The sequence below is a fragment of the Corvus moneduloides genome, chromosome 15 (genome assembly GCF_009650955.1).
Source record: "Corvus moneduloides isolate bCorMon1 chromosome 15, bCorMon1.pri, whole genome shotgun sequence".
In the NCBI taxonomy this organism is placed as follows: domain Eukaryota; kingdom Metazoa; phylum Chordata; class Aves; order Passeriformes; family Corvidae; genus Corvus; species Corvus moneduloides.
Genome location: NC_045490.1, coordinates 3,300,324 through 3,324,253, shown reverse-complemented (window position 1 = coordinate 3,324,253; position 23,930 = coordinate 3,300,324). Strand labels below are relative to the sequence as shown.

Sequence of the window (23,930 nt, the reverse complement as noted above, 5' to 3'; positions counted from 1 at the left end):
CATGGAATGTCCTGTGCTGGAAGGGACCCGCTGGGATCGCCAGGGTCCAACTCCTGGCGCCCCACAGCCCCAACAACCCCACCGTGTGCCTGAGAGCGTTTTCCAAACAAACGCTCCTTGAGCTGTGTTAGGCTTCCCTGGGAAGCCCAACCACACTTTGAGTGAAGAACCTTTTCCCAATTTTCTTCCCTGACACAGCTCCAGCGATTCTCTCGGGTCCTGTCACTGGTCACAGAGAGCAGAGATCGGTGCTGCCTCTCCCCTGCCCCTCTTGAGGAAGCTGCAGACCACAAAATCACAGAATCACACAATATTCTGAGTTGTCAGGGACCCCCAAGCATCATCGAGTCCATCTCCTAAGTGTGACCCATACGAGGACCACGGTGAGGTCTCCCATCAGTCTCCTCCAGGCTGCGCTGGATTTGGATTGTTGTCACAGGGTTATTATCAGAAACCCAAGCCACACGAATGCCCCCAAACCTGGCGATGAGGGACAATAACCTGCCGTGTGTGAGGACAGCACCGCCGGCTCAGGAGGCCGCTCTGAAGGTCGCTCAAGTACGAGAGGCTTGCCACATCGCTCACGCCTAGGAGAGGAGATAAAAAGTGCATTAGCAGCCAGATAAGGAGTATCCGCATGTCACTGTCACCCCCTGCTCACACTCGAGCCGGACATCCCTTCCTCAGCCGGGCTCCCAGCCCATAACCCTGGTGTCTGGTGTGGGCACCGGGAAGGCAGCAGTTTTCAGGGCAGGATGTGTCTCCATCTCTATTTCAGCAATTCAAAGCTGCTGGCACCCAGTAATGATGTTCTGGATGCAGCTGCGGAGGAGGAAACCGGCACTGGGACAAATGGTGGCCTCCCCACGGTCATTTTCCTTCTTTCTGTTATTCCCAGGGGTGGCCGGGCCGCTGCGACAGTAGAAACGCCCAGGAACTTCAAACCTTCTAATTTGGTTTTTTTAGTTCCCCTTAAGTTCTCATCAGTCCTGTGCAACCTGCTCGCTCGTGGCCGTGGTCCGCTAATTCCAGGTGTCGCGGCAGGTGACACTGTCCCTGGGCGGGCACAGGGTGAGCACAGGGATGGGGACATTTGGGATTGGCGGGGGCATGGTCACAACCGGGGGCGGTACCGGCCGGGGCCCGGGGAGGGCTGAGCTGACCCGACCAGTGAGGGCAGGACCGGCCCGGGCCCGACCCGACCCGATTCGAACCGGCACGGTCAGGTCCGAGCTGTGCCGTGGCCAAGCCCAGCCCAGCAGAGCCGGACCCGAACCGGAACCCGAACCCGATCCCACCCCATCGCATCGCATCGCATCGCATCGCATCGCATCGCATCGCATCGCATCGCATCCCATCCCATCCCATCCCATCCCATCCCATCCCATCCCATTCCTGAGTCCCCTGGGAGCGGGGGACACGGGTGCAGACACCGCGGAGCTGCGGCCCCTTTACAGAGCACAAGCTGTGCTCGTTCAGGTCTTTCGTGGACCAGAATATCTCACGAACGGATTGCAAGTGCCATCTATAGCCCAATCCAGCTCCTCTGCTGAAATTCCTGTTGTAAAATCGCTGCTCTGTCCACAGGTCTCATCCCCGGAGGGGTGGCAGCTGTGCAAGCAGAGCAATCCTACTCTTCTGCTCTTTGGATACAGGACTGAGCTCCCTCTCCCTGCTCATTGCGGGATACAGAGTGGGAATTTTATATTAAAAAGCCATGACTCTGCTCAGATACCAAATGTTTGTGGAGTTGCACTTGCTGATGAAAGCTTTGCTGTTAATACTCAACTTCTATGAAATTACACGTATTTTTTTTCATAAAATAGAATTGTGTAGGCTGGAGTTTGTTTTCAGTTTTTAACTCAAAGTTAACTGAGTTCATGATTTTCAATAAAAAATTAAGAGTCAGCCTTCATTCTGACGCAAGCCACATCCAATCTCAGATGTCTCCTGCTCTATTTCCCGTGTGGCTCCACAACTTAAATCTTAGAGATATAAATATGACAATTGCAGGTGCAAATATACCAGGTGAGAGTCCATCATGAAAGAGTAAAAACTGGCACTGATACCCTTGCGCTTCACAACAAAATTCGTGAACAATTTATATATTTCCCTGCTAATGTCTAATTCTTTTTAATCTTGTCAGTCAGATCCCAGTCTCCATGACCACTGACAGATCCAACACTGATACATCTGTGGTGGTATCTGGCCATAACACTTGTTGCTAAAAAACATGGCAAAAACCATCTTGTTCAGAAAATGGAAACAGCTGGATGTTGTGCAGAGAAATAAATTAGTTGTTGTTGGGTATAACTGGTGTTGTTTTGTATGGTTTGCATTCTGAGGACTGATGTGTTCTGCCTCTAATAATTTTCTTGTATGCCAAAGATACCAACTTGTTCATCCGATTTAAAACCACACATCACGGCTGAAATTCTGCTTGCAGAGTATTTAATGTGGATATATGAATACCTAAATTCTTTCTCTGAGTTGCTACGTGCAAAGCTGCACGAGTTAATCATTGCTCTGTGCTCAGTGCAGATGGTTTTGAACAGCTACAGAACCCCTCTTTCACTGGACGAGTCATTTCTCCCATTGCTGAGTAACAAATCTGATATTTTGCCATGGATCCCGAAAAGGCTCGAGATGGCTCTGAGCAATCACCACCAGTTACTCGTGAGCTACAAACTAAAGGGCAAATGGGTGAATATGGGTAGTCACAAGGAATATCTGACCTCTCACTCCACGTCTTTCTTCATCTGCACTGATTTTCACACTAAAATGTTTTTGGCTGTATTAAAAATGTACGTCTGGATTAATCAAGTAAGCCCCACCCCAGCTCCTTTTGAAGCATTCCTTTCAGTTGCCTTATTTTCCAAGGGATGTAAGGGATAAGGGATGTAATAAGATTCCTGCAAACTCCCAGATGCATTTGTTGAACGAGGGATGAATTTAACCATCTGCGTGTTTCCACCTGGAAGAATTCCCAGACTACTACAGGGGAAAGTTCTTCCCTACACTGACCAGAAAAGGAAGATTTCTGTTCCTCCACAATTACTGCCTCATCTAAGAAATGAAGTTTTCTGTATTTACTTTCCTCAAGCTTTCATGTATTCCGAAGTGAACATTGGTGTATTTTATGTTTTTATCGGTTTCAGATTAGCCCTGGGAATCAACTGAGTAAATGTAGAGCTGCTGCATGTGGTTTTATGAATAGAAATGTCCAGTAAGTGGCACTGCAGGACCAGGAATTCCAAACCCTGGGTTAAAAACAGTGCAGTCAGAGTGAATGCAAGCATGGGAGATGTCAAGACTTTTCTGCTCCATGAAAAAAGTAGTTGTAGAGCAGTGGGGAATGATGTGATGATGTTCCAGAGGGCACATGCAAGGATCTGGGGTGTATTCAGAGGCTGGCCCTGGAATGTGATGTCAGGAACTGGCCTTGGCACCAAGCTGGCTGTTATCAGGGGTTTGCCAGAAGAAAGCAGCAGCATTTCTGGGAATTATTCATTAGCACTCAATGGGAGGTGCCTGTGAAGGCTTCGTGCTGGGTTTTGCTATCCGGAGCAGAGTGCTGGGTGAGGTGAACCACATTTATCCAGCATTTCCTGTGGTTTCCTGACGTAATATCCATTAATTTTATGTAGAAGATCCAAATTCCAGACTGGGACATCAGTACAGTCTCAGGGAGTTCAGGGATTGTTTTTGTAAATGAGCCAGCGATTTCTGTGAGTCTGTGTCAGTATACCAAAAAAACCAGCACCCTGTTTTCTCAGTCTCAGCTGATAAGGAATAAACTATTATCTTGGGAAATTTGATCAAACAGGCAAGTAACACAACATTTTTTGGCAGTATAAATTGTAACAAAACTCTTACATAAGCTGATAGAGTGTTACTTACAAAATCACTTAAATGCTTTGGCTCCATCTGCAATATTTGAACTCAGTTCTAGGTTACTCATGCTCTACTGTGCCAAGCTAAATTAATGCATACTCAATTTTCCTCTTTCTCTAGATGTACAGTTATATCAGATAAGAATGGAAGGGAATGAAGATGAAAAGCCAATCTGTGTTTAGAAGGGAAGTAAAGCTGTGTTTAAAGGGATAAACCAACCTTTCAAGGGGATTAGGAAGCCATTTCCTCTATGGTGTGGCTATTTTATAAATGTCTCATGTGGGATCTTTGCTGCCATGAAAGATCCATGCCAGCTGCTTTTGGCAGCAAGACCCCTGACCAAGCAGAGTGATCTGGATTGTCAAAATACACCTGTAGGGGCAAGAGGAGGTGTAGGAACATCCCACAGGACACAGGGTCTCACAACTCCTTCAAACAGACCAGACTTTTTTTTTTTCATCAGTGTCTAGGGACCAGATATTGATTAATCCTTTACTTTCACCCCTGAGCCTTTCCCGTGGCTTTATAAAATAGTTAAAAATATGAGATCGAGGTGTGCCAGCACAACAATGACAAAATATGCCATATATGACAAAACAGGACACCACAGAACAACTGGGAATAGCATTTGGCACGTGACAACACACAGCAGCACAACCAGCATGGGACAACCCTTGATACCATGTCACAACCTGGTGGATACACCTGAAAGCTGATGGAAATGCCTAGAGAGCAGTGAGAGATTCATGGCAGCAGGAAATTCCTGGAAAGGTATGGAAAATGTCTAGGAAAACACAGGAAAGTCCTAGAAAATGACATGTAGCTTGTGGAAAAATTATGGGAAATCCTTAGCAAGGAAAGTTGAATTCTTAAAAAGCTGTGGGAGAACCCCAGGAAAGCAAAATGTGATGTGAGTTCTGAGAAAATTTGCTACAAATTCCCAGGAAGGTGGAGGGAATTTCCTATGAATTAAGGAGGAATTGCTATAAAGCAGTGGAGGAATCCTAGAAGGAAATGCACAGTTCTTAGAAGGCTGTGGCAAATTTCTAAAGAGCAGAAGAGAACTTTGGGAAAGCAGAAGGGAATTCCTATAAATAGTACACAATTACTAGAGAGCACCAGGGAACTTTCTACTGACATGGAACTTATACCTGGAAGACGTCCCTGGTTTTAGCCTCTCCTGAATGGAGAGGACTGGTTTGATGGACTGAGAAGAGACTCTGGATGCCTGTGTTAGTGAAGCTGAGCCCTGACGAGCTTTGAGGGAAGGGAGCAGGGAGAACTGGGTGCTTTGGAAGGCCCCTGACCTTGGGACAGATTCTGACAAGTGCATAATGAAACTCAAGGGAACATTTCCAGCCTGGGAAAGTGCAGCCTGCTAGAGACTGTCTCAGCAACAGGGCAGGGAAAAGCCAAGGACATCAAAGCAGGATGTAACGAGGGAGAATTTACTCATGTTAGGGGGGAAAAACTGTTCTGCCTGATGTGGTGGGACAGGCATGGAGGCTGGGGCAGGATAACAGATCCAGCTGAGCAAGGGTGAGAGTGGGTTTGGGATAACATCATAGTTTGGGGTAGTTGGTTCACAGGGTTTTTCAAAAGTTTGAATGAAAGTTACTTCAGGAGGAGTGAAGCAGCCCAAGGTTTAGACCTTGGTACAGATTCTCGTTTGGAATATTGTTCCAGTGTTTTGTTGAACTTGGTGGGATGCTTCTGACTGCCATCAAGCCCAGACTGTGTGATTTGACTTTGACAAGCAGCCTTGGAGAAGAGTTTAATCCCAGAATCTGAGGGTGGAACTGCAACATCACAACGGCAGCAGGGCTGTCTGGGGAGCTGCAGATGGGAAAATGCTGCCTGAGGCAGCAGAGCTGCACGACTGGCACATTTGGAGAGGTCAGGTCGTTGCTGGACTGCTGCTTGACCCTGTCTGCTGTAGCTGGACCTGCTGTGCTCCGTGGGCTTTGTGGGGCTGCTCCCCTTGCAGAGAGCCCTGGCTGGGCTTCTGTGCTCCCTGTGGTGCTGAAATGCTGCTGCCAGCCTTCACTATGAGCAAGAAGTGATGCTTCTAACTTTTTGGTAAGTATTAGTTTAATTATCTTTAATTCAAGGATTTGTAGCCTGCCACTGGCAGGGCTGTGGAGCCTGACCATGCTCGATGTGTAATAATGTGGATTTAATAATCAGATGTAGGGCAAATTATTGTCCACTTGCTGTAGGTACCAAGCACACTCTTTATCATCACATCCTGCACCAGAAACCCACAAAAATCTGCTCTTAAATAGTTTTTCTGTTAAACATTTCTTTGCCATCCATCAATCAGGGGCTGGGCTGGAATATGGGTAAGGATCTATTTGATGCTGGCACGCAGCTCAGGAGTAAATCTGTAAGAGCAGTTTAGGAGGGAGAGTGCCACCTACCAAGCCATCTGCTGAGAAAATGGTATTATCTGCAGTCTCATCCACTGCTGCTAGAAATCACTGTCACACTCATCGCTGAAGAGTTTTGCTGCTAATATGTCTATTTGTATTCTTTTTCTCCATCCCCTCAGAATTAATTATTCCTCAGATTAATTTCATTCTAATGAATCATTCGGTATCACTGGCTTTATTTCATCTCTGAGATACTAATTAATATGTCAAAGCCATCGTTAACATGAAAACTGCTGTCATTTTCTCCGTGACTCTTCTTTTGATTCACATATTCAGTTTTTTTTTTCTGAGGGCCTAAAATGTCCATCCAGTGTGGAGTGAAAGCAAAAATTAAAGCTGTACAGTAGTAAAAAATAAGCATATGCAAATAAAGCCTAAATTGGGAGGGAATGGCCCAGGGTATTTTTTTGCTGACTTACTACTTTATGAGCCATTTCATATAGCAAGTCCTTAGCAATCAGCTGTGTAGGGTTTTTATTTACACAGATTAAAGTATAAAACTCAGAAGTACATCCAGTGTCTACTTGTCAGTGAAATGATCAGAAATTTGGAGGTGTTCTGTATTTGTTGGTGTAGATTAGGTTTTAATGAAACGTTGGCTTGCTGTGGATTTCCTGGCACTGTTCTGCTGTGCCGCAGGGATGAGGCAGTCAGAGGATGCATTTTCCTTTCCTTAGAGCTCTCCTCTCAGCTCTAATTTATTCTCATCATCCTCTGCAGTTTGGCTCTCTACCCACTCTGGAGGGAAGTGTTGACAGGGCAGTAATCCCTCTCCTGCCCCGTGTCTCTGGCAGATGGAAATCCCAGGAAGAGAAGGGGGGAAATTTTAAGTTTCCCTGCTCAAGCAATTTCCAGGGTGATTTAAGATCCAGTAAATGGCTTTTGGATTGACGGAGCAGGTCGAGCTGCAACAGGAAGGTCACTCCAAGTATTCCTTTCGGGAAACTGTTCTTTCTCTGGTCCTGTGGGAGTGAGTGGGTGGAACTGGAAAAACCCCATAAAAAGTCACTGCATGAGCTCTGCAGATTAAATAACACAGTTATTGGCAGCATCACACTGAGTTTAAATACCCACAGCTCCTGGGGCTGGGGACTGTGCAGGTGACAGCTTCTGCTTGGATCCCTGGCAGCAGGTTTGGTACTTCTCTTTCTTTCCTGTCTTCCTCATCTCTCCAAAAAGAGCCATTTTGTTGTAAAATCTGGGGGGGGGGGTGGTTCCAGCTGAAACCTGCTCTGGGCAGATGCAGAGAGGGATCACTGGTGAGGGAGGGAGAGGGGAGCAGAGCCTGAACAGGCTCTGAGCAGGAGGAGGCTGGGAGGGGAACATGGAACAACCCGACAATGCTTTTCCAGCACTCCTAAAGCCTGGGTGTGACACGAGGCTGCCTTTTGAGAGGCTGCTGCCTGATCTCCCACAGCAGAAATCCTTTCTGCAGGCTCCATCCACTGTGGCCCACGGGTGGAGTTGGGCTCTCCTGGCACAGAGTGGGGCTGTGCTGATGCATCAGTGCCTGACAGGGCACATGCCAGGGGAGCAGCAGTGCCTGGTCCTGCCTTCTGAGCACCCTGCAGCCAGTGCATGAGCTCCAGATCCTGGGAAGCAGTAGCACTGCACAGCAAATCCTTCCCATTTATACCCTCCTGCACTGCCCTCTGTGTCCAGCCTGGACGAGCCCCCTCAAACGAGTCATTTAAATTCAGACTTTCAGACACGGTGTTTCTCTCAGGGCTTTTTTGATTTTCCATTTCCCTGCCAGTGTTCAAATTTCCTCACACACTTCACCAGTGACCTGATACCTAGGGATGCTCCGTGGCTGCCATTAGAAAAATAGTTCACAAGACAACCTGCACATGTGCTTTTTGAGATCAGCCCTGCTGAATCCACCAGGCACTGAGGGCCAGCTGCAGTGACTGTAATCTACAGTCAAAAAAAAGTACCCACACTCAAATACTGAATATTTAGGCCTCTTGTTGTTAGCGTTTGGGGACTAGAAATCATTTCTCTCACTGATCCTTTCTCCCTGCTGATGGATCTTTATCATTCAAGAGTGAGCTTGAGATCCTTGGAGATGTTAGCAATGGTTTTTTTCTGCTGCCACTCTTTGCTCTGTGCTTTTGTAGTGACTGCTGTGGTTTTCCTCATGGAATGCACAACATGATAATATCAATTTAAACAATGTGCTTCACTGATCTTTAAAAGACTTCAGAGCTGTTTGATTTCCAGGAACCCTTGACTTTTCCAAGAAGGTTACATTGAGGCTAAATTTATCTTGGATATTAGCATAACCAGTTATTTACAAATCTGACAGCTCTTTTAGACACTATTTCCAACAATATGCCTCAGCTGATTTCATGTTTAGTAGATCCCATGCTTGCAGACATGAAAAGTCATCCTGAGGGTGATGTGAGTACAATTTGTATCCATGTACTGTAATATATTTTGTAAATTCAGATGCTTCTCTCCAGATCTAGTGTGTGCACTATTTTGTAGGTTAAAACATATTCATCTCTCAATGCAAGATCTGGGCTTTGTTCTACTCAGACTTGATCTTCCAGTAGCTAATTTCTGCTTGAATTAAGATCATTTGGATCAAAGTGCTACTCAGTATTTATATTTTTAAATCTTCATATGGACCAGGTAGGACTTTCTCCAGCCAGAGTCTCCTGGGAGGAGCAGGTGGGAATAGGGACACAAAAGCTTTCCTTTGCTGGCCATTGCTTTGATTCCAGCAGCAGTCACTAGTGACTGAAAAGCATTAAATAAAGTTAAGCAGCTGTTTCATGTGGGTACCCAGGGAGAAATTTAACAAGCTCTGTGACTGTTTCTGAATCTCCAGGAAACATCTGCACCATCATCCTGTTGCTGACAGTTTCAGGCAAGTCCAGAGCTGGACCAGAGCTGATCCTGCTCGCACTGGCTGGGGACAGCTTGGCCAGAGAGCAGCAAGAGGAAAAATGACCCAACACTCGTGTAACTGGCTCCCAGAGTCGTGGCAATCTGCTGCCTAATCCTACTGTTAAATTTAGCTAAATAATAATAGGGGTTTAGTGGATTTCCCTTTTGTTCCTCACCTGGGTATGAGTGTTAAGTCGTGAAAGTTTTTAAAGCTCATAAATTAGCTGGGGTGACAAATGGGTACAGCAGGGTGCCCTGGATGAACTCCTGGTGTTTGAAACTGCTGAAAGGGCTTTTCAGTCAGGGCTGAGCCAGACCTTTCATTCATCCCTGGACTGGTCACACAAACTTGGAGAAGAGACAGGACAGAGGCTCTGGCTTCTGAAACTGATACTTGAATTGCCAAAAAAAATAAGGGCTGTGAGAGTCTACAAGCTGCTGTGAGTACGAATTCAAAAGGCTTTTTTTAGCGTCAGAGTCAAATGAAACCCTCACTCATATGAGCAGCATTAGGTTCTTCCAATGCTGAATCCAGCCTCTTCCCCAGGAAAGGCCACTCCCTGGTAAAAACGAACTGAAGGTTTCGCTGGATGAGCTGATAAGCAGATTCTTGAGAGCAGACTTCTCTCTCCTCTGCAATGTGTACCTCAGCATTTCTCTCCAATATTCCTCAAAAATTTTGCTTTTTGGGTGATTACATGCTGGGATTTCTCCTGGAATAATCCAGGATGGCTGTGGTCGAAAGTCATTTTAGGAGAGCCTCTGGAAGTTGTTGCAAATAAAATCAAGTGTGCTCAGTGGCTTCTTATGCAGGCAATGTTCCCCTCAGCCCAGGGTTTCTATGGAAAAACAGGAACACGCTACCTTTGCAGAAAATAATTATCGTGCACTAAGCCTCACCTGTGTGGAGCTTTAAGAACAGGAGACAAGAGAAAAAGGATCTTGAAAATAGAAAAAGAAAACTCACAGTGAGTTTCATTAGAGATCTCGATTACCAAACAGCACAGGATTCATTTTCTTGTCTATTTTCACCCTCCTCTGGGGATGAATGATGATTAAAGGACAGGATAATAAGCAGGGGGAGGGCGGGATGAGAACTTGGTGAGAAGCAGTTAAAATTTATAAAAAAAGAAAGAGAAGGGGAAAGGAAAACAAGTGTTTCAGTTAAGTAGTCAAGATTAGCTTAGCACTGTATCTGCTTTAAGTGACATTATGAGAAATTATAGATGGCTCAAAAGCAACTTCACAAGTGCTGGACCCCACAGAATTTATGTTGACAACTTAGTGACAGTATTTATTCTTCTAGGAGGTTTTTAAACCGCCCTGTGACGTGTTTTATATTTATTTTCTGATTTTTTTGGGGGGTAAGATTCCTATGCAAAAGTTGCAAATCAGCATGTTCATCTTTCCCTGCCTGTTGCAGCTAAGGTAAGCAAGAAAAGACCCTTTTGTAGGAAGAAGGATTTGAGGAACAACCGCTCCGGTTTTGGTGCTCACTACCGAACGGGGAGGGTTTTTGCCAAGAGGTTTTGGAGGGAGCTGCGGGTCTGCTCGGACGGGCTGTCCCTGCTCTCGGGGGTGCCCGCTCGGGGCTCCGGCGGCTCCGCACTGTTTGTTCCTCTCCGTGCCCTCGCCTGAGCCCGCACGATTCCGTCGGGATGCGGAACCCGTCCGTGGGTTTTCCCCGCTCCCTGCCCACAGGATGACGATGCCGATCCCGGTGTCAGCCGGGCTGGGAGCGGTGCGGGACGCGTGCGGCCGCTGCCCCCCGTCCGTACCCACCCCCGGCGGGGCCGCGGCCGCCCAGGAGAGGGAGCCCGGTGGCCGCGGCTGCGCCGGGAGCCGGGGGCTGCGCCAGGCGGGGGGCGGTGCGCAGGGACCGCTGCCCCGGCCGAGCCCCCAGCCCCGGCCCCTGCCCCGCCGTGCCGGCAGCGGCTCCCGAGCGTGCCCCGGGCTATCGCCGCTCCCCTGGGTGGCGGTGCCTCGCCCCGCGGCCCCTCCCGAGCATCGCCCATCGCGGAGGCGCGGGGCCGGTACTCACTGTCCGCATCAGTGCACCGAGCGCGGCTCGCAGCGCCCCGCGCGTCCCGCAGCTCGGGCAAAGTAATCCCGGCTGCGCTAAACTCCACCAGAGCCGCTCCCGGAGCCCCGCTCTGCCTCTCGCCCCGGCTGCCCGGGACGTTATTCCCCAGGAAGGCAGGAAAAGCTGCCCAGAAGAAGCGGCGCCCGACCGAAGATGTTAGAGGAGGCGAAGGGGGGTGGCTTTTTGCCCGCTGCGTGCCTCCGTGGCTGTCATTCCCTTATCTTAATCCTTTAGGAAGGAGTCGCCAGGCAGACAGAGCGTTCCTGGAGGGGCGATGCTGCCGAGCCCTGCCCCGGGCAGAAGGAAGCCGGGAGATGCGCGGCCCGGGGCGGGCTGCGGGAGAGTGTGAGAAGCTGCCTCCGCCTGCGCCTTTCCGAGAGGGAAAAAGCATGGTAAGAGCTGGACCCGATCCCTGGAGCGCAGCAGGAGGTGGGATTATTCCGGAGTAGTTATGGAGAGCTATAACCTGGCAGCGGAGTGTTAAAGCGACTCGTCCCTGCTGGAAGAGGAACCCACTGCGGGCATCGCCGGCGTTGTGGCCGAGGGAAGGCCACTCGGGTCCTTCTCCTCCTCTCGCCTCTTTCTTCATCTGGCAAACGACAGAAGAAAAAACTGGTAATCGACTCTTGCCAGTGTTGGGAATACCGTGCCTTTTGCCTGGGATGATTTGCCCTGATGTGCCGCTTCAACGGGATGTACAAAGTACGACTGGGACTGATCCGGCCAACAAAGTTTGCAGAGTGATCAGCAGGGGCCGTGGGATGGAGGGAGCTGGGCACACACCAGCAGGGTCCGTCACGCAAGGTCCGACGGCACAGACCTGCTGCTCCCTTGAAAACTAACTCCTGATGGTCCAACTCTTACTTCTCCCCTGCCAATTTACACTTTCAGGGAAAAAAAACCCACATACACGATGCAATGCAGTGTTCCTGTGTTGGTTTTGTATATAAGATTTGCTATGCAACTCCAAAACTAAAACAGGAGGAGAGACGGCCCTGCATCCCAGAGCAAACAGGGAATCAGAGGTGAAAGGTAGGAGCCAGCATTTCTTGTTTAAGTCAAACTAAATAACCTGAGCTGCTTCTTACTGAAAACCTTTAAAACACACCTACTGTATGTTAATTTATTTTGTCTTGGAAATGTAAACCAGTTTGAAACAAAGTGAAGATTTGCTTTCTGATACTGCCAAGAAATAGAGAACTGGTGCATTTTGTAACAGGAATGTACCAAGGAGGAAGGATGGCGTGTTTCATCAGTGAGACATTTAGGGAAGTAGAGGAAAGGCACCTTGTCTAATACGCTTCAGTAAATATGAAGGGCTGGTGCAGTGGACACTGGAAACACTCGATCAATAGTCTATTTAAGTGGGAATAGATGCAAGCATGGAAAAGTGATTGCTTTGCTGTGTGTGGGGTGTGTTTGCAGAGGACAGCAGCAGAACATTTACAGGTGAGCTGTCTGAGTTAGGCTACTCCATGCCGGGGTGGTGCAGTGTGTTTCTGAAGGGATTGCTAAAAGCCCCTGTTTGTAGGGTTGACTGTGTTTGTGCATTTTCAGTTCCTGCTCGTAGAGCTTTCAGGATGTCGTTCAGGATGATTCAAAGAGGGTGAGGTCCGTCCGGGGGCGAAGGGACTGTAGGAAAGGACCTTTGGTCTGTTTGGTGATGAGTAATTAATGGACGTCTGATGTCTCTGATCTCTGCAAGGAGAGGAGTTGATGTCGTCATGAAAATCATGATATGATTTTCCCTCAGGAGAAACTATGACTTGGAACGACACCACTATGGACGGGGAAGGGTTGCTGGTGGAAAGGGACTCCTCTTCCTTTCGGATCCTCACGGGCTGCTTCCTCTCGCTCCTGATCCTCTCCACGCTGCTGGGAAACACTCTGGTCTGCGCAGCTGTCATTAGGTTTCGCCACCTCAGGTCCAAGGTGACCAACTTCTTTGTCATCTCCTTGGCCGTGTCAGATCTCTTAGTGGCAGTTTTGGTCATGCCTTGGAAAGCTGTGGCCGAGATCGCCGGTTTCTGGCCTTTTGGTTCATTTTGCAACATCTGGGTGGCCTTTGATATTATGTGCTCAACAGCATCCATCTTAAACCTCTGTGTCATTAGTGTGGACAGATACTGGGCCATCTCCAGCCCATTTAGGTACGAGAGGAAAATGACCCCCAGGGCAGCCTTCATTATGATCAGCGTGGCGTGGACTTTGTCCGTGTTGATCTCCTTCATCCCAGTGCAGCTGAACTGGCACAAGGCTACGACCACGAGCTTTTTGGACTTCAATGCCAGCTTACAGGGTGTAAGCATGGACAACTGTGATTCTAGCCTAAACAGGATGTATGCCATCTCCTCTTCTCTAATTAGCTTCTACATCCCCGTGGCCATCATGATAGTAACCTACACCAGGATATACCGGATTGCTCAGAAGCAAATCCGGCGCATCTCGGCTCTGGAGAGAGCAGCAGTGCATGCCAAGAACTGCCAGAACCCGGGCGGCAACAGGAGCAGCATGGACTGCCAGCAGCCAGAGAGCAACTTCAAAATGTCCTTCAAGAGGGAAACAAAGGTGTTAAAGACTCTCTCGGTGATCATGGGGGTGTTTGTGTGCTGCTGGTTGCCATTTTTTGTGTTGAACTGCATGATTCCCTTCTGCGAGCCGACCCAGCCATCCAAGGGAGCAGAGGCTTTCTGCATTAATTCCACCACCTTTGACGTTTTTGTATGGTTTGGATGGGCAAATTCTTCCCTCAACCCCATCATTTATGCCTTCAACGCTGATTTCCGCAAGGCATTCTCCACCCTGCTGGGCTGCTACAAGCTCTGCCCCATGTCTGGCAACGCCATCGAGACTGTCAGCATTAACAACAATGGGGCAGTGGTTTTTTCCAGCCAACACGAGCCCAAAGGGTCCAGCCCCAAAGAGTCTAATCTGGTTTATCTGATCCCACATGCAATTATTTGCCCGGAAGAGGAACCTCTTAAAAAGGAAGAAGAGGGTGAACTGTCAAAGACCTTGGAGAAAATGTCTCCAGCACTGTCTGGTATCTTGGATTATGAAGCTGATGTTTCTTTGGAAAAGATCAATCCCATTACACAGAATGGGCAGCATAAAACCTGAACAGTAAGGTTTACTCAGCAAGACCTAATGGTGTATATTGTAATAATCTTTTTGGGAAAAAAAAAAGATAGACAAGATTTCTTTGGTGAGAACCTAAGCTCTAAGGGAGAAAAATGCACATTTACACCAAGCCCAGAATCAATTTTACTGGCATTCAGAGCAAATTTAACATTTCAAACAATAAACAGAAAAAGATACTGGAAATTGGTTATAAAAAAGGATGTTAAACTGTACTGTTCGCACTGAGGAAAATCTACAAATTTAGATGCAGTGCAGTTACAAAGAAAATGTTGCTTCTTCTCTGTACAGAGAAACCAATTTCTAGCTAAAAGTGAGGCAAAAGATAAATGTTGAGTATTTAAAGATTAATGTTTACTAGAAGTTAAAAGATTGCTGTGTCTTGTGATAGTGGGTGTTAACAGGTCCTAATTAAAGACTGAGGGATTGTAAAGGTAGGTAGATGCCTTCTTAAAATTATTTCTGACAAATAATTGAGCCTTATAATGAGAATGGTTATTTTTAAAGCTTTGGGAGGTAATATGTTGATACTGGTTTTATTTATTTATTGTTTTAAATTGATATTTTTCATATGTTATAACAGATCTAGCTTTATTTATGTTATTTAAGATGTCTAAATAATGGGATATTTTTGGAGTGTCATAACTGCATTTGACCAGTCAACCAGTCAGCACTTTATTACAAGCTCTGATAGTCTCAAGAGCTGGTGAGGGGAATGGAGGAATGTTCAGAAGCTCAGCAAGAAATGAAGGAATCAACAAAACTGATGCTGTGTGGAGTTTGTTTGCTTGTGGGCTTTTTTTATTTTGAAGTGGGATTTCTTTCAAAAGATAGGACCAGAGTTGACTGAGTTGTGAATTCTCTTCCCTTATAGAAAGAAAAGAAATTGCTGCTATTTATTTTTAAAAAGTTTCATGTTACAGAGACTTTGCTAGAATGTCACATTTGTGGATCTGTAAATACCTTAAATATGACTACGACCTTAAGAAGAATCCAGTTTGGGAAGGAAAGCTTCTTAGATAACAATTCTTAGTATATCGTGTTTTGTATTTATGTAAGATAAACGGCTTTCTCAGACTTTTCTTATTTCAAGTCTTGGATATCTTTTCTGAACAAACACACTGGGTTATAAAGGTAGGAAGGATGCCAAAAACCTCGTTATCACCGGTGTTCCTGCAGGAGCACCCGGACCCTGCTGTCTGTCTGCTCCTCTATCACAGTCAGAATTAAAACCTGAGGTACCTGGTGCTTTACTCTGGGAGCTGGGAGGACATTACAGCTTAGTAATTGCCATGTCAATACTCCAATCAATAAGGAATAGTGCCTCATTACCATTTTGGACTAAAACATTTCTAAATACGGATGGAACTGCAGCCTCCATCTCAAAATCCTCCTGTGAACTCCCAAAAAGTTGCCAATGTTTAATTAAAAAATCCTGCTACTTTTCCACTGTCCTTCCCTGCTGCTTTCCCTCTGTAATGCCAAAAGCAATCAGTGAGCATTAGCAACAGGAGCACTGGGTGTTAATATTCAGCAGCATTCAAAGAAATCCATTTCTTTTCTGAATGCGAGAAAATGCCCTTTGGAGCAACTTTTCCATAACATATATCAAAGAAAAATGTGTTGTCAGGAAAAGAGAACTGAGAGGAAAAAAAATTTAAAGTCTAACAAACTATATACATCCTGCATCAGGTCTGTGTATTTATGTATTGTGAATGTTTTCATAATTTTATTGCCTGTATGCTGCTTTCATACATATAATAAAATTATTTTGTGAACAGAAGGTCAAATAAAGCAATCTACATTGCATTTATTAAATACATGCTGGTTTTTGGCCGTTGTATTGATTGTGTTAAAGGGAGGGACAGTTCCTTTATTTTCCTATTTGCCCTTATTTGGGATCACACCCATGAGGCAGATGGGAATTTCTGTTAGAAGCAGAGGAAAACCTCCTTACTAGAGACCACTGAGCCCTTGCTCTAAACGAGGATTTGAAAGCAGTAAAAGCAGTTTGTAAACAGCCACCCTCTGTTTCAAGTGTGTAAGGCTCAGCCTACTGGTGACTTTTATTTCAAAGATTATTTTTTGCCTTGGTGTAACAGCACAGTGAATTTGGTTTATAGCATGTTTTTATTGTTGTTTTTCCTTTTCTTTTTTCTTTTTTCCCTCCCAAGCTGTGGAGTACTTCTCAAAGCCTGATACAGCCCCACTGCTGGTATCTGTTTTTTGGGAGAAAATGAATCATTTCAGCAGTGAGGTGATGGTGGGTGCAGCTGAGGATCCCTCTGTTCCTGGCAGCCCTTTGCTTTTGCCTCTGTCAGCAGATTCATTTTGAAATGAAGAAACAAATCTACATGGTCACTTCTGCCTCGAGCAACACCACCATGACCAGTCCAGCATCTGGGACTGGAGCTGGTGCAGGAGCTGTGGGAATGTCCAGGTCCCCCTCCCTGGCTGCTCCCAGGGAGGAGCAGCTCTGAGGTAAACAGGGCATCGTGGCTGCCTCCAATCCGTCTTGACACTTTTGGGAAAATTTCCCAATGCTGGATTTTTTTGGGGTACCTTTGAGGAATTACTTAATTTCTTAAAAAGTACACAGGCCAAAGAGGAAGTTCTGTGGTTTCTTACTTATTCTCAAAACTCCCAGCAGTCTGATATAAAAGCAAAATACAAAGTATGATTTAAGGAGCTCGTGTAAAGCAAGGTACTGTTTTTGCACGGGTTCATAGGGGATGATTTGAGTTCTGTAATAAATGTTTGTTCTGCTTGACCAGGGGCTGTCACAGAACTTCCCTCCTTGCAGAAGGATCTGAGTTTTGGGGGGCTCTGTGAAGTTTGGTGAAGTGCTGCTGCTGTTGCCGTGGGGAGTGTCCCCTGGGTGTGAGAGGCTGGGGAGACACCTGGATTACTTTATTTTATTGTTTTATCTCTCATTTGATTTAACTAATTTTTGCTTCTGACTCCTTCCATACATTTTAAAACAACATGAATTGGCCTTGATCCTCATTTGCCAACATACCCCATTTACCCTTTGTTTTCCAGCCTTCCCAGCAAGTTCCTCTACCTGTCCTCCCTGCCTTTCCTCCCATTACTACCAGAGCCTTTCTGTTGCCTTGTTTGGCTTTATTTGCCACAATAACCCTTTGCTTAGAAGAAAGTCCAGATTAAAATCCTTCCCCCCAGCACACCCAAGAGTCCCCTTCCCACAGCCTGCTCCCAGAAATGCTTCTCTTACCTGTTGCAGAGCCTGGACACCAGTCTCAGGGGCGACTAGAAGGGACAACAGCAAGCACCTGCTGACTGCTACTCTATTTATGTGCTGAATTAATTGCTCAGGAGCTGCATTCATTACCTGCTCTGTGCCTGCTCCCTGGCTGCTCAAAACCAGTGCTCCGCTGGAACTGCTGGTCACACCAATGTCAGGGTGCACCCCGCGGGCTGGAGGAGTGCCAGGCCCTCTCTGGGCTCTGTGGAGCTGATAGCAGGGAGCTGACCGATGAGGTTTGGCTGGAGTAGCCTGGGAGGAGCACTGGCTGTTCCACCCTGGCAGGCAGCTGCTGCTCTGGAGGATGAGCAGCAGGAACTCGTTTCTGGGAGTGTCTTCCCTGAGCCAACTTGGGCCACTTTGGTGGAACACCTCCCCAGGAAGGTCTTTTCTCACCATGTGTTGCCAAGAGTGGCTGGGCAGCGGCAGAGCCACAGAGGAGCAGTGAAGGACACCGGGATGTCACTGCTCCCACCAGGACGGTCCCCACGTCTACCCCGGGGGCATCACACACTTTTCTCCCTTCCCTGCTCATGCTTTGCTCCCTGCCTTGCTCCCCTCCAGCATTTTCCTCTGCAGAGTGAGCCTTGCTGTGTCCCATCCCGTGACAGGACATGAATGAAAGGTTACCTGCAGATAATCCAAGGAACCTTTTCTCTGGCATTGCTTCCTTGGGCCTGAAGGTATTTTTCTGTTTGTGGATGGAAGAGGTTAATAATTCACCTGATGGCATTGATGAAGGAGCTGTTTGCAACGAATGAGCCACAATCACCAGATGAAATCTGAATACATTTCTCCCTTTCCCTTGTCAAGCAGTTTATGCTGATTTGAGTTTCTAATTTAACAAAGCATACAAAAGATAAAGGATGAAAGAAGAAATGCCTTTGCTGAGGTACAGGTTTAATGACACTGTTATTGAGAGCCAATCCTGGATTTTTTTCAAATCAGTAGCTTTCAGAAGCAACCAAATCTGATTGAAAACTCAAAAACCTCCTATGATTAGTATCTTGAAAGGCAGATTATTCCAGTTATTATTTTGGTTTCTAGTGTAATGATAGAAGAGTGTGTTCCTAGAGATGAACACGTGGCCTATGTGGCCACACAACAAATGTGACTTAGACAAGGAACACTGTGGTATTTATTTCATAGCTTTTAAAAGGTGGAAACACAAATCCAAGGTGTTCTTGCACTGGTCTGTTGCAGTAGAGGTGGTCTGTGAACCAAGTGTTGGGCTCCAATCTTGGATCAGGTGATGATCCCGTCTTTGAGAGAGAATCTGATGCTCCTGCCACACTCCAGATGTCAGAGCTGGGGTTGCACTGTGACACGAGCCTTTCCCGAGGGATCTGCCGAGCCCTTGCCCAGCTGCCACTGCCAGAGTCTTGCTACAGATGTAATTTTGGGACTGAAGGTGTAAATCGAGTATACCATGGTTGTAAAACAGTTGTTTTCATGTTGGTTGTCGTTACAGTCACGGCCACAATGAAACAGCAAGTTTCTGCCATGCTTTTTAAATTTGATTTCTAGGATAAAGCTCTGGGCAATGATACAGGAGAAAGCTGCTCCCCTGCTGTGCTGGTGGCCATTGCTTTTCTATTTCGATTGTGTTTCCCTTTTGCTCGTGCCAGGCTGTTCCTCCCTTTTCCAAGGAGGGATGTTCCTGTTGGTTGTTTGGTGAAGGAGTTTCCTCGGTGCCTGGGTGAAGGATGGCAGGAGGTGCAAATCCTGGTACCTGCCCCCCAGAGCTGCAGCCACACACTCGGACACACCAAAATCCCCTGATTTGTGTCAGTGGCCTGGCTTTAGTTCCTGTCCCTCTGGATGGGGTTGGCTTCACCCAGGATGGAAATGGGATCAAAGGGATACCCTGGGTCTGGTTCATTATCACCCTATGGAGCTGCTGAAATGGATGATTTGGGGTCAAAAAGGCATAAAAGAGAAAGGGGCTCCAGGGCTGGCTGCAGGGGAGCGGGGCTGGGGGGGTGGCACTGGGCAAACCCCGTGCCCAGGTGCCCTGCCACAATCCTGGGCATCCAGAGAGGGATGAGGGGAGAGCCCAGGTCCAGGCCAGAGCCAAGGACCAAACCAGCTCCCAGTCCCTGCATTACCACAGAACAGCTCAGCTGGGAGTGCAGCTGCTGCTCAGAGCCAGGCTTGGTGCAGTCTCCAAAGCTGCGTTTTTCCTGTTTGAATAGTTCCTACCCAACAGGAATAAACTATTTGTGGGTTATTCAAAATGATGACAGAAAACTCAAATCAAACCAAACAATCAGAAAAAGTGTTGTTTGTATCTATAATTTTTTTACATTTTCAAAATCGTTTTCTTTGGTTTTGAGGTACTTAACTTTACAGTTCGCAGTGTGAGATTTTTAAAACCCAGATCTCTGGTTTGAATATACTGATAAGGAAGTTAAACATTGAAATAAAATGAAACAAGTTAATGTGACTTGCATGAAACAATTGGATTGGTAAAAACCTTTTCCTGCTCCCATCCCTTGATTTTCAGATAATACAATTCTATTAATTTCACATTTTTCTAAGACAAGAGAATTTTTTTGAGATCTTGAAAGAAGAGAATGAGGGAAATATTTGCTTCCCAGATTGTCCTTCCACTGATGCAAGCAGAAGAATCAAACATTTCACCGACCTTTGCCACCATTGCAAAGTTTCTCTTCATTTTGGAGGGAATTATGGATTCAGACACCCAGGCATTTCCCTCTGTTTCCATTTTATTTCTCTGTTAATAAAGGAGTTCTCAGTGGTGCCAAGATCTTAATGATTTGGATGCCACTGTGTGTCAGTACCAATAACCTATTTCCATGTGTTCATACACAACGTCCATCACCCTCAATTAAAGGATTCATGGAGCATGTGGAAGGGACAAACGGTGAAGTTAAATGAGATTTTCTTTGTTACAGAAGCAGGAGATGAACCAGGCCTGCATCACCTGCATTTAAAGGACAAACCTGTCAGGACTGATGGATCTTCCATGCCAGCACTTTGTGCCAGAGAGATGAAATGTTAAAAAAAAAATTGTGAAAACACACTTTGAAATTGCATCATGAAAGTGTTTAAAATAGTAATAAAAAGAGATTTAATGATACTGTTATGTACTTTTCCACTTTCTTGTTTACTAAGCTTTTGTGGCTATTTCTGTAATGATTTCAGAGTTGTAAATGGGACCATCCAGTTTCCTTCTCTTTGCTCTTCTGTGCTTGTATCAGACTTTGATATGGATTTGTGTTCTCAGCTGAACAGACTCTTCTCCTGACACCTCCTGGAACCCTGGATCCCACCAGATGGGATGTGGGACAACAGTGAAAGGAACCCCTTGGAAACAGCTGTTTTTGAACAGTGGGAAATTATTTTTGAGCAAAAAAATGGCGTTTTCTACTGGTATCTTTTTTGTAAGTCCAAAACCTAATCCATTTTCATATTTTTCCAGATTTATTTGTGAACAGTTTGAGTTAATTTTCTCAAAAGCAAGATTTATGGCTCGAAGAACAGCAGTAATTTTGAAGTGAGAAAGATTATAATAGTTAAAATTTCAGAAAAAAATTTAAACATCGTTACAATCCTTATAGAGTAGAACATTTTCAGTGCATTTTGTTCACGTATGACATTCTTCAAAAAAGAGAACAACTTCTGATGAGAACAGTTTAATGCAGAAACTTTCAGTCATGTTTCTTCCTTGCTTGAGAGGATAAAATATAGTGATAGAGAGCTTTGGGATAACGTGTGGCTTGAGTAAAACCTTTCTAGCAAACAGTGCAGGCAGTCACATTTAGACATTTAGTAACTTCATTTGTGCTGTTTAGCTCCCCTCGTTGTAAAATATTGATTGTATTTTAAAAAATTGATTAAATGAGTACGTGAAGGTAACTTTCATTATAATAAGTGTAATTAATCGGCCTTTTGCTGGGAGTCTCACTGGACTTCTACCCCTCTAAGTGGCATTTTTGTACCCAGGCTGCAGCACAGGAATTCCTGCCCTTTGTGACTGTCTTGCTGCTTTTCAGCACAAGCAAATTCCTTCTTCCCCCTTCCCTGTCTTTTATGCATATTCACTCCTTGAGCCTCTTTATCCTTTACTTATTAGGATGAAGTAAATTGCAGGAATGAGTTTTTCACATGATTTTAACAGCATGTTTGCAGCCCAGGCAGCCACAGTCTGAGCTGCACTCTGACCCCTGGGACATCCCTGGCACTCACACCCGTGCATGGATGCAGCATCCCAGGGATCCTGTTTGTTGGGATCTCCCCACTCACATCCCAAGGTGAAGGTTGCACATTTCGGGGTGGGATGGGGAGAGCCCCCTCAGTGAATTGACTGAGGCATTCTCAAGAAAAGGCCCAAAAGTTGATGAGCTTGGTTAGTGACTAAACTTATCCCCTGGAATGCTGCTCTCCAGTGCTTCCAAGTACCTGCCCTTCCCAGCTCAAAAACCACTTGCAGAAATCGATTTTATTTTGCAGCATTTACCCAGCTCTGATGTGCAAACACCCTCAATTTTGACATGTGGCTGAAGTAAAGGCCTGGCTGCACAATAAAAGCAAAGAGAATATAAAGTTCTCAATCCTGACACCCAGGAAAAGAAGCCATCAGCCAAGGGCTGGATTCCCACCCCACTGACAGGGATGTAAGCCAGGGAAAACGCACCGAGATTGTGCTGAGTGTGAGCGAGGAGCCCCAGCAGGATCTCACCCATGGCAGTGCCCATCCATTCCCACTCCAGGAACAACACCATGAAAGAAACACTTTGCACACCACAGGCTGCAATCGATGGGGTGTTCAATATTTCCTTCACTTCCCTTCTCAAAATGACTGGTGATTCCTCTCCATGTCCATTTGCTGCCTGTGCTCAAAGTTAAGTGTAGGAAAGTGTCACCAGTAAAAGCCACTGGGGTTTATAGTTCAGCTGGAGGGGAAGTGTGGGGAGTCTGAGGAAAAAATACACTTTTCCCTAAAATGAAAGAGCTTCACTGTTGTTTTAGTTTATAATTTAATTTTTTATTCTATTCCATTTTATAATGTGATTTTATTTTACTGCTTTCCCTTGCTCACAACGGACACAAAATCATTCCTGAATGTTAATTTCCTCTGTGCCTTATGTAATATTTTTGAACTACAAACACCTGTAGATAATGAAGGCCAGCCCACTTACTAGGGTGAGCAAAAACAATGTTCCAGAAACAATGCCCACTGGAGTCACTGAGCTGAAGAGAGAGGTAATATTAGGAAGAAGGACCTTCCTCTCTGAGAAGCTGTTTCTGCCCTCAGAAGTGAGAATTTCCCTGGCTTGGACTGAATATCTTGTTTTATTACAAAGGACTCCCTTGATTTGCATTGTCTTGTAACATTGCTTCTTTTTTTAGCAGTGAGTCCATGTTTAGTTGTACCCATAACTCAAGGGCACTAAACAGACTGTAATTGTTTCAAGAGCTGAATTAATCAAAATGCTCCTTGTATTTTAGTTCCTTAAGGAAAATAAAAGGATGCCATGAAATGCTGCAGAGTAGTTTCTCAGTGTTTAAGTTCCCTCTCAGGCACTTGCGGGTCACAGCCTGCACTGATGTGTGGGCACAGCTCAGGTTGTTGCTGGTATAGACAGCCCATGGAAAAGCCGAGTGGGAAAATACACGAATTAATAGGCCTCATGGTCATTGCAGACAGATCAGGGGATATTCACAGTGCTGAGACTTCAATACTGTGATTTCTGTGATTGTTATTCAAGCCAGCACTCTGTGAGGAGCTCGGCATGTCAGGGAGGACGCAGTTCCCGCTCGTTCCCGCAGGCTCAGGGTGTGATGCCATTTCATACTTTAATTCCAGCTTGTTCCAATCTATCACATCTGTCTCAGTGGGAAGCTGAGATGGGAGGAACATCCACCAGGAGGTTTAAGTGTTGCTTTCAGAGAGTCATTATCATTTGTCAGTCTTGGAGGAGCTGCTGTTATCACACAGCGCCTGGATTTGTGTGGTTGGGAGACGCTGAGTTCGGTTTGGTCTGAGGGTCATCATAATACTCCCCAATTTATCTTCATTACAGCTGTCATGTTGTGCCCCTTGCTTTTTACAAGGGAGAATGGTTTTAAACTAAAAGAGAGGAGTTTTAGATAAGTGTTAGGAAGAAATTCTTCCTTGTAAAGGTGGGCAGGCCCTAGCACAGGGTGCCCAGAGAAGCTGTGGCTGCCCCTGGATCCCTGGAAATGTCCAAGGCCA

At 46.1% G+C, this 23,930-nt stretch overlaps 1 protein-coding gene and 1 long non-coding RNA gene across 5 annotated transcripts; one reads left to right on the top strand and one right to left on the bottom strand.

The window, feature by feature from the left end:
• Positions 1 to 324: 324 nt before the first annotated feature.
• Positions 325 to 11,350, bottom strand: LOC116451552. The gene is made up of 2 exons (XR_004243227.1): positions 11,263 to 11,350; positions 325 to 587 (listed from the first exon to the last, which is right to left on the bottom strand). It is a non-coding gene; the product is annotated as an uncharacterized LOC116451552 (long non-coding RNA).
• Positions 11,127 to 16,264, top strand: DRD1 (dopamine receptor D1). 4 transcript variants are annotated; one of them, XM_032125144.1, is made up of 2 exons: positions 11,127 to 12,336; positions 13,010 to 16,264. In XM_032125144.1, exon 2 carries the CDS (start codon positions 13,066 to 13,068, stop codon positions 14,422 to 14,424), a length of 1,359 nt encoding a protein of 452 aa, XP_031981035.1. In that variant the 5' UTR covers positions 11,127 to 12,336; positions 13,010 to 13,065; the 3' UTR covers positions 14,425 to 16,264. The 4 variants fall into 4 exon arrangements, with proteins under 4 accessions (XP_031981035.1, XP_031981034.1, XP_031981033.1 ...); XM_032125143.1 differs by having other exon boundaries at positions 12,862 to 16,264; XM_032125142.1 differs by having other exon boundaries at positions 11,128 to 12,336; positions 13,058 to 16,264.
• The last annotated feature ends 7,666 nt before the right edge of the window (positions 16,265 to 23,930 follow it).

Bases quoted from the DNA above. Each gene is read 5' to 3' on its own strand.
- DRD1 (XM_032125144.1), top strand. From the start codon at position 13,066: ATGACTTGGAACGACACCACTATGGACGGGGAAGGGTTGCTGGTGGAA.